Genomic DNA, 11,009 nt, shown 5'->3' on the forward strand with positions numbered 1-11,009 from the left:
GCACTCAACAAACGCATGCCTTTGACGAACGTTGGATTGAAATTTGACGAAAATGTTGAAAATGAAAACGCACGGGTGAGAAAACAGCTTATCGGCATGGCACCGCGTAGTTGTATTTTGTCGTGGTGTTATTGCTTGATTAAAAATGAGTAAAAGTTAATACGAATTATTTTATTTAAAATATATCTTTCACGATGTGACGTTCCAAAACGGGTGGGCCTGTCATGGAAGTCAGCTTCATAAAAAGGAAAAGCGGCCGGTCAAGAGAGTCGCTCCATGACGCCTTCTTCCTTGGCTGCTTGGCCGGACGCATGCGAGGGACAGCGCTAGAAAGGGACGGAGATAGTCGCCGGGTCGTCTCCTTCTCTTCACTTCTTCCCCCTCCCACCTTGTGGGACGTCTGCCGCCGGCCCTCCCCTCGCACCCCTCTCCACGGACAAGGCGGAGCGCAACCGAACCTCACCTTATACCACAACACGGCCCTCTCGCGTCAGTTAATCTCGCAGGCCGCGGCGGGAAACGAGTCTTGCGCGCGCGTCCCGAGCCGCCACGCCGCGCCGCCGGCAAACGAAAACAAAAGACGAGCGCTGGTTCGTGCTCGCGAGTGTCTCGTGGTGCCAGTGCCCCGGAAACATCTCCATCAGGGTTGAGGAGGGGGGAGGGAGGGAAGTGCCATGCCGGGAATGGCAAGTTATCCGTGCGACGAGTGTGGAATAAGTTACTGAAAGCATTGGTGCGTCAAGCATGGAAGAAGACACGAAGGATTATAACCCCTGTACTGAGATGATTTTATTTACGATCAGAATTGCTTAACAATGCCAATATACATCTTCCGTGAACACAACACTGCGGTTAATATAACTATATAGCGACCAACTACAAAAAGTTTGCATTTATCCAGCATAGTGATACAATTCATACATTGTATGCATTTTTTTTATTTGTGTGTATGTGTGTGTGTGTGTGTGTGTGCAACAAATTCTTTACACGTCTCAGTTACCCCTGCGTCAGCAACGTCGCGAAGTAAAGAAGGCCTGACGGAACAATAATTAAGAGACCGCTAATTGTGTAAAGTTGACGAGTACAAGGCGGGCGACACTTTGCGACTGTTAAAATCAATTAAGACCTCCAGGACGTTTCTAGGCAGACGTAAACATCACCCACGTTGCCACATGTGTCTGCGGTTATTTGACAAGTGACTCCCGCTCTGTTTATCATTTTTTTTTTTAATTGTGCTTGCGTGTTGACGGAGGTTAATCGTCGGTTCGTGCGAGTGTGAAACTAGTCGAGGTTTCGGAATGTGGATCGGTATGTTCTAAATTTAGGTCTCGGTTAGAAGAATAGTTTTGTGAAGGAGGGGGGAAACACGTAGCCCACGAACCTTTTCGTGCGGCTGATGACACGATGCTAATTTTAACCTCTCTTCTTTGCCGAAAGGTATTTCGGTGATTTCTTTTTGGTTTCTCCCACGTTTTTTTTTTTAAAGTCCCGTTTGTGGTTATTTGGATTAGAACTGCTGACGCAAGGGTTTTTACTAAGGATGGCACACTGCAGAAGTGGAGTGACTTGAAATAAAAAATAATAGTAATTAATTGTGTAAGAAGCAATTAAAGAACAACATTTAAGCGAGGAGAGTGTAGCATGTCCTGGCACAGAAACGGCGCTCGATGCACAGCAAAATCTGGCAACAGCGCGCGGGTCGACACAGCGCCGGTTTCTCCCACTACGCCAAGAGATGGCAGCACCAAGATACCGGCTTGGGGCAGGTAATTTTCGGCTCTTTTTATTTTTTCCTCTCCGCCTCGCTCTTCCATAGTGTAGCACACAGAACAGCGAGGCATTACATGTGCTTATTTTATGTATGATCAAGTTCTGATTTTAAACAGAACTGACAGTTTAGATGTAATTTTTTTTTAATTCATTTTGTTTATATTTTTGGTTTGGGGGAGGGGAATAAACGAACGTTATTAATGGATATAAACACTCATAACATCAACAATGTGTAATCTAATGCATAGTTCCAGTGTATCACTATTTAGATACACGCTAAAACTCAAGTCTGATATAGTTGAGGGATGAGACAATGAGAAGGAGTAACGATAGACTGCATTGGTTGGTGAAAAGGACTGGCCAGTGAAAACTAGTTCGGGCAACGTGGCCATATTTCCTGTTTTCTAAAATCTATGTTGGACTCGGTCGGGAATCGAACCCATATCGCTTTGGGCTGGGGAAGATAATGCCCTCGTAATTTCCCCCCCCCCCCCCCCAAAAAAAAAAAATAGGACAAATAATTAAAAATGGGAACTATACAGAGTCAAGCCCCTTAAAAGCTATGCCTATCGGAAGATTCGGTCATTTAAATTATATCACTTTCAAAATCATACTTCACTGTGTTTCGCAAAGAGATGAACATAATATTGATATATAAGAATAAAGTACAAAAAGTTTATTGCAGACTTGAATTTCTGGATGGTTATAGTGTTTGGTTGCTATAAACAAAAAAAAATAATAATAAACACACACTCACAAACTTACTGTAGTATAAAATGAGGAAAATCATTGGACAGTTTAGTAAAAATCGTGGCCACACTGTTGTAATGTTCCCTCTTATAGACACTTTTATAGTAATAAAGTTATTCTATCAAACTAATATTGTTATGGAATGTTAAGAAAATTAACAAGAAAATGGCCTTCAATTTACCCCAAATATGACTCCAAACACTATTTTGATTTATGTTAAAAAGTTGTGGTAAATTGGTGCTCAAAGAAGACCTAAAATTTTATATGAAATAAATTTTCACTGAAAAAAAAAAATAAGGCAACAAAATGTTTTACAATAAAAAATCACATTTGGATATAGATTCATAGACAAATATGATTCATTTTTTGTTAGGAGTCTTATAATATATTGTATATTATTGTTATAGTCTATATTTCAACGGAAACTTTTTTATTTTGCCATTTTGGCATATTTTACATAAAAGCAAGAGGTCATATGAAACTTTGAAAAAAAAAAAAAAATTGTAAATTCTACCTTTGATTTATCCCACTACCGATTTACCTCATCGTACAAGTTTTCCGTGCTCTTTCTTCTAATCCGACAGTATTCTTCTCTGTACTCTTTCACGTGCACAGTGTGACATTTGTTTTAAAGCGATGTGAAATGTGCCTTAATCGTGCCTGAAAGCATTTTTAACACGTAAAGCAATATCTCAGTGGAATGCTGGGTGTACGAATCGGTGCCTCTGCTTAGCGCAAAGTTTCGCTGTAGGGTTTTATAATTACACGTTCATTACAAGAAACTACTTCTCTCATTATGTTTTTGCTCGAAGGAGAGAAAAAAAATCAGATCACGTGTAATGCCTACTTTTTGTTAGCTATTAGTTCCAGCTCTTTAACACAATCCAATGGGCATTTTATCATACTACTTTATTTTAAAAATTTCAAACTGAATGTTACGGAACTACTTAAGGCCTGTGCACTCAACTTTTTTTGAAGTGAAACTTCTAATGCGACTTCCAACAAGGTTGCGTTAAATGTTCAACGCTCCTGGGGAGGGGGAATAGAAAGAGACAGAGTGAGAGTGAATGCGTGGCACTCGAACGCATGCGCGAGCGTTAGCAACGAGTAGCGTCCAATATTCCAACGCAAGAGGGAGAGAGAAAGAAAGATACACAAAGGTAGAAAGTAGGAGAGAGAAAAAGAGTGAGTCGGTAGATCCCAAGCACATGCGCGTGGTATTCTTGCTATGCAGCGAAGTAAACAGTGTGAGCGTCGTGAAATTAGCTTAAATACGTACTTGTTCTATTTTATTGTTCTATTTTAATTTATAATATTCATTATTTTATTTACTTGTTTTTTCAATACTTTTCAATAAGTATTTTTAATCAGGGACTTTTCAGAAGTTTCACTTCTACCGTGTGTGACTTGCACACACACACATTTTTTTCCCTTCACATTTTCATGCCTAGTTTCTTACCTCTCGCTTGGAAAGTTCCGATGCAAACATTTTTCTATATAAATTCACCCCTTAGAGTTGCAATTTCGGAATATAGTACGTATAAAGAAGTTTATAGTGTTAGTATGTTTATAACTCACACTCAATAACTTAACATCGCCTCGACTATATTAATTTTTTTTTTACTTTTAAAGTACACGGCCCTAATTTCACGTCCTTACAGGTAAAATTTCTAAAAATGAAAAAAAAAAATCAGAATGTTACCAAGAATGTATATTATTTTGTTGAGTGTCTTAACTTTTGCTTGATTTGTTTTGGAGATCTACTTGGTACTACACCAAAGCTTCCCTATTTTCACCTCTATAGTGGTCAAATTTAAAAAAAAAAAACAAAAAAAACAACAACAACAACAACAATGCATTTCCTAACCTTTCACGCATGTTATTCATATTCATTTTCTTACCTCTTGCTCTGCTAGATTTCAAGATATACATTTTTCTTCATAAAACCTAACGCACCCATTTTAATCTTTTAAGAATATAATTTCGAAAAATGGTAAAAAGTAGATGGCGGTTTTTGTTTGTTTACTATTAATGCCCGGTATCTAAACTTCCGTTTGATTAAATTCGGGGATATTATGTTTATTTTTAATCGTGAACCTCCCTTAGGAGAGGAATTATGTAACGATTTATAATGTAGGAATTACTTACAATAAAAGATAGATTGACGTAATTTTTGCGTGATGCCTTAACAAACAAACCAAATAAACACTTTAAAATTTCATTGAATGAAATCTTTAAAGAGTTTTTATACTTTTCAAAAGACATATTTCAGTGGATTGAAATATTTGACCGCGTGAAAATGCTTTTAACAAGAGATTCTTGCCAAGTTGTATCTTTAGAGCGAATCCTTCACCCGATATTCCTAATGACGTCATAATTACAGCTTTTTGGTGCACAATCAAATCGAATGGAACCATTTTGCTTCCACGGGAAGCACATCGCTAAACAAACAGCCAGTCTCAAACCAATTTTATGAGCGTAGCGCAAACACACTTTAAACAAAATCTGGTAGTTTCAATACAGGCCTATCAAGTTTTAACCATAAATTATTAAGGATCGCAAGCGTTCGCGGCCATTTTCTGAATCTGCTTGGCTTCTGGGTTCTAGCCGCGTCTAAAGCGAAGATTTCACCGACGTTTCGTTCAACCCTGTAGTCTGCATCTTCAGGGTAGCAGTTACCTACTGAGGTTCTTAAAAATTCTCCTGCCTTTAATTTTTTAAGCAGATCTATTTTATTTATCTTATTCCCGCTTGATTTACTTTGAAGATTTTTTTATTATTATAAAACCAAACTCATCCCGTTTTTGACTCATATGCAGTCGAATTTCGAAAAATGGAAAATTACGTTACGTAACATTGTACGTTATTTGTGCTCACGTCCCATTTTATTTACTTCAGAGATGTGATTTTTTTTTTAATAAAAAAAATATTTCTACACACTTAAAGGTCAAATTTCGAGGGGGGGGGGAACACAGTACGTAGGGCCTAACTCTGTATTAAGTTTTTTCATTCTCATTTTACAATCTCCCGCTCTATTATATTTGGCGGTATACATTTTTTTTTTAAATAATTTAAACACTCCTCTTTTACACACATTAAGGGCGAATTTTTGAAAAATGGTAAAAAGTGGGTTTTAGTTTTTGTATGTAAATTGTTCTTACTCAATATCTTTACTTCTACGTAATTAGCTTCAGCGATATTCTTCATTATAAAACGATAGGGTCACCGCTATAAGTCCCATAGACGCGCGTTACTGAAGAGCAGACTGCGCGCCAGTTCTGTGCCCTGTGCATAGAGGCGAAGAGGCGTGTGATGCGCCAGCCAGTGTCGCCCTTACCGCCTCCGCGCTTATAGAGCTCGTGCGCTCGACCAGACGGCCACCTTACTTAATAGTAATGACGAGAAAATGTTAAAATAAATTTTAAAAAAGCCATCTTACTGGCCTCTGAGACCCATGAATGACGAGAATATAAAAAAACAACAATGGAATCTGAACGACGGAACAGAATTCTGTGTGGTTGGTTTTGTCGTTAGATATTTTCATTACGGAGAGCTGAATGTACAGAAATGACCACTATAGTGTATAGTTAAAAAAAAAAAAAAAAAATACTGTCAACGGTTTTTCATCAAAAAAGGTTTTGAAAAGAAAAAGAAAAAAAACTAATATGAAAAACATTTGGCTGTAAAATTATTAAAATCACGTAAGAAAAACCTCTATAGTAATCAAACCTTAGAACGAAATATATTTCAATGATTTTATTTTTAGAATTGCAAAGTAGAATGTTTTAATAAGTTAAAATTTACTTAAAATTGTATTTTTTCTCTAGAATTTGGTTATCATACATGTTTTTCTCGTGTGATATTTAATACTTTTACAGCCTTTTTTTTTTTCATTTTTTTTGTTCCACGGTCTTATTTTATGACAAAAGGCTTGCAGTTAAAAAAAAAAAACAACGACAATTATACAATGTATTGACTATTTATGTGCATTCAGGTCTACACAATGAAAATGTCTATCTAACAAAAAAAATCCCATCGAATTCTGTCAAGTCGTTCAGATTCTATTAATGTTTTCATATTCTCGTCATTCATGTACGGTGCGACCTTTTAAATACTCTTAAGAGTGTATGTCTCGTTATAGTCATTATATTATGTTTACGTTTAACACGGTTGAACTTGTAGACTTTCTAAGTGGCCGAAATTCAACAAAATAAATATATATTAGTGCATACTTCATGCATAATTAGCTGGAAAAGTTGAATTTTAAATTTTTTTTTGTTCTTTATGGATAGGGAGGACCAAATTGAATAAATAACGGAAAATCTTTGGGGTTAAAGGCAGTGACGATGGCTACGGCATGGTATAGTTTAAAAGTTATTTTAGAAAACAATTGGTAAATTTTATTTAGATTTTTAAAATCATAAATATTCTGGTGATTTTAAAAGACCCAGTAAAATTAAATATATCTATTTTTTATGAAAATAATTCAACCATGTCGCTTAGCAGCCAGTAACATTGACTTTAAACCGAATAATTTTCGGAATTATATTCGAATTTCACTCTCTTTATCCGTACTGCACAAGAGCGTTTAAAAATGCAACTTTGCCAGATAATTATGCAAAACGTATGCGATGTATATATGCATATGTTTTTTTTTTCTTTTCATTTCATGACTGTTCAGCCACTGGAAAAGTCTGGCGAGTCTGACTGCGTGGAAGGTAAATATAGAGTGATGACCTGTAACGGGAACGCACGCCCGTGACTGTCACACATGGCCCCCACATTCGATTACGGGGCCTGGGACCCCTCCCCCCCCCCCTCTTCTCAACCCAAATTTTACAGTCACTTGCTACATTATAACTGCATGGTTATTTCTCACCTACACTCTTTTTTTACGTTACATAAATACAGGGTCTACTTATGGTTACTATATTTATAGGTACAAACTAAGCTTTATTTATAAAATATCCATTTTTTTTCCTAGTCTGTTAAAAAAATTATGATAGTTAAACATTTTAAAAATAAACAAGATCTAGGCCCGGGGCCCTGGATTGAGCCCCGGGCTCCAAACAATGCAGAAGGTTTTTTAAACTTTTCCTTCAAGGTAATACCTAAGAGACCCGGAAATTTCACGAATTCATCTGGCCTCAGGGTAGAATTCAAAGTCATAGGTGTGTTAAACCGATGTTTGCTTATCCATTGGTTGATTTCTTAGTGAGAACAGTTTTATACTTGTTAATTGGCACTACCTGATTCGCTTACTTCTCTCCTGGCTGGGCATCGTTGGTTCACGGTCGTAGAGGAGCGTGTCCAAATAACTGCGGTCCAACCATGAGCACAGTGCAAGAGCGTGAAGGTTTGCATTCTAACTTGCGACTAAATGAATGCGCGAAATTTCCGTATCTCTAGTAATACCGGAAAACTTGTAAATAATGTAAAGGTAAATGCATATATATGTGTGAATAGTTATGTTTACTAGATATGTCTTCCCTCTTGGTAAAAGAGCTCTTGGTGCTGGAGTACCAAATATTACTGTACAATCCCATGTAAAAAAAGACTTTTGAACCGAACTGAGCTGGACCCAGGGGTCCACCCATGTGGGGGCCGTGCTGTCCCCATCCCCCGACCGGGGCGTGGACCGGGGCCCCACCGCGCGGCTGCTAGGGACGTGTGGTCTTGTGGCGTCACCCTCTGGCCTTGGCGTCGATTGTGCACGGCCCGCGACCCGCCGGCCGCTGCCCTTATGTAGAAGACACACCGCCGACCCGTCCGCCTTGAACCAGTTCTGCGACGTGAAACCATTACCCGGCGGTTTCGCGCTCCCTAGCAGGGGGGGAGGAGGGGGGGGGGGAGAAGCGGACCCACCTCTGACACCGCCGTAGCCAGCAGGACAGCAAAGTCGTTGCCTCTTCCAAAGACTCGCGAGAAGGCTGGGCAAATGAACGATAACTAGGGACTGGAAAAAAATTCGCGTTTTCGATGACCTTCAGGATAGACTACACAGTCCTCAGTATACTCGGGAAAATAACGCCTGTTCATTGGCTGCTGACTTGTGGGTCGTCTCAACTAGTTCGCTTGTGATACGATACTTCTTTGGGTGAGTATTTCCCATTGGCCCAGAGTCGCCCGGATGAACAGTGAGCCATTAACGAAAGCGGCTTAAAGGTATATGTATTCGGATTTTTAGCGTATCGCGAAATGAATTCGCGAATTTTTCCGGTCTCTAACGATAACTGAGTGATCAGGGCTTAAAAGTGGCCCCGCCTGGCGAGGGGTGTATTTTGAGTGTCGGTGAGGCAGGATAAGTGCGACGCTCGCTGGTGGTTCCAGTGAGGTATCGCCCCCTATCGCGCGATCTTCTCCGTCGTTGCGGAAGCAAATGGCGTCATGAAGGTGGCTCGGTCGAATAGGGGGACGAATTCTCTCGCCAGACGGCCGCCAATCACAAGGAAGAAACCACAGGTGCGGGTATACCTTGTTGCAGTCTTGTTGCAGTTTCGCGAAAAATGCCTGCCCCGAACTATCACTGATATCTAGAGACCGGAAAAATTCGCGGATTCTTTTCGAGACAGGCTGGAATCCAAACTCGTTTAGCTTAATGCTGCGTCAGTGATTGGACCGCAATTTACCTGAAGGACTCTGAGTCTCAATGGAAAACACTCAACAAAAGAAGTATCGAACCATAAGAATCGCAGTAAACAGGTGTCCCGAGTCGGTAGCCAATGACCAGGTGATAGTTGCCCGAGTACTTAGAGAATCGTGGAGTCTATCCTAGTGATCATTGAAACCGCGAATTATTCCAGTACCTACTGATATCTTGAAAATTTCTTCTTAACTTTTTGGGATGGAAGGGTGGATATATTCACCCCCCCAACAGCGTTCGCCACTGGACACTGTACATGGCAGTGGCTCTCGCTATTGGCTCGCCCGGGTGCCCGCGAGTCACGCCTGTCACCTGCATGGCCGAGGTGGGGGGGGGGGGGGAGAGGGGGGTAATTAGCTGCTGTTGTCTCGCACCCGGGCCTGTAGCGCCCGAAACCTCTAACTACCATTTATTTTCCCCTTAAAAGTTTGTGTGGGTTTAAAGAAAGGGTGGATTAGGCCTCGCGATTTCAAATATTTTGATAGGTACCACTTGCAATAAATCGTCCGTGCGTTTTTTGTCTTTTCGGTTTGACATGGTGTAGGGACCGGAAAAATTCGCGGATTCAATGACCTCTAGGATAGCCTCCATTATCCTCTGCATTTCTCAAGTAAACACCCGTGTTCATTGGGTACTAAATTGTGAGGCGTCTCCACTGGGTAGCTTGTGATTCGACGCTTCTTTGGTCGATAGTCTCTCATTGGCCCAGAGAGCTCCAGTTAAACTGCGAGCCAATAGCAGAACCAGCAGAATTGTACACATGTTTGAATTTCAGCCTATCACGAAATGAATCCGCGAATTTTTCCGGTCTATAATTATAGTTGTAGCTTTGAATATATATACTGTATAGAAGTCGCGAGTGGATAGAATTTACTCTACGTTTTTCAGAAGCGTATGATGAGCAACTTGGGAACTTCACCGCTGCAGTGCGCTGCCGTAACGCCCTGTATCGTCTTAGTTGTTATTTACACGTTAGAGCGCAGCGCTGTCGCCCGCTGTCATTTCCCGCACCCCCCATCTATCATTCACTGCAGCTCAAGGTCGTTCAGCGGGAGGGGGAAGGGGTGTTTGAAGAGTTCGAGACTTGTCCGCTAGGGACCACCACAAGTCGATGCCCTAGAGATGGTGGCGATTGCGGCGGTGAATTAACCAACTACCTCAAAACCGTATTAGAAATTTTAACCTGGGCTGGCGACTTCTATACAGTATATATATTCAAAGGTTGTAGTCGCCCGCGAGAAATAATAGGTTATTTCTCCCCAGCGCTTACAGACTAGAGCCTGTTGGTAAATATGTGGTTGCAACAAGGTACAGACAGAAGGTCTGGGTTGTATGATTCATGCCTTGAGATGCCAAAAATTTGGATAAACAATTCAAAATTAGAATTATAGCAGAACTATGGATTCATTCAAAATGGCGGGGCCGTAGGTGATGTCTCAAAATGCCATGTTAATTTTTTAAAATCATTTTTCTCGTTTTAACATCACTCCTCTTTTGAATTTGTTTTTTCTGTCAAATATTTTCAAGAGATATTTACTAAGTGTAATATAATTCCTGTAAAATGTCGTGTAAGTTGATACTATTACAAACACTTGCGCGACTTTTGACATACATTATGTAATACATAGTAAATATCTGTTGAAAATATTTTTGACAGAACGAATGAAAAAGAGGGCTATTGTTAAATTTACAAAAATAACCCTGAACTAGTAGAAATAATTAATAACTAGTAGTATTTACGAGAGAATAAAAAAAAATGGTGTGTGTGACACCGCCGTAAGGAGGAACGGAAAGACGCCATATTGGTTTCAGAAGTTTTAATGCCAAAACAATTTTTTCTCGTTTG

At 39.9% G+C, this 11,009-nt stretch overlaps 1 protein-coding gene across 1 annotated transcript in view; it reads left to right on the forward strand.

The window, feature by feature from the left end:
- Positions 1-523: 523 nt before the first annotated feature.
- LOC134537248 (rho guanine nucleotide exchange factor 17) overlaps positions 524-11,009 on the forward strand; it is a 138,125-nt gene continuing 127,639 nt past the window's right edge. Inside the window, 1 exon segment of the mRNA XM_063377517.1 lies at positions 524-1,766. Within this exon segment, the coding sequence (XP_063233587.1) occupies positions 1,642-1,766 (125 nt within the window). The 5' untranslated portion in view covers positions 524-1,641.

Source organism: Bacillus rossius, chromosome 12, assembly GCF_032445375.1.
Source record: "Bacillus rossius redtenbacheri isolate Brsri chromosome 12, Brsri_v3, whole genome shotgun sequence".
Lineage (NCBI taxonomy): Eukaryota > Metazoa > Arthropoda > Insecta > Phasmatodea > Bacillidae > Bacillus > Bacillus rossius.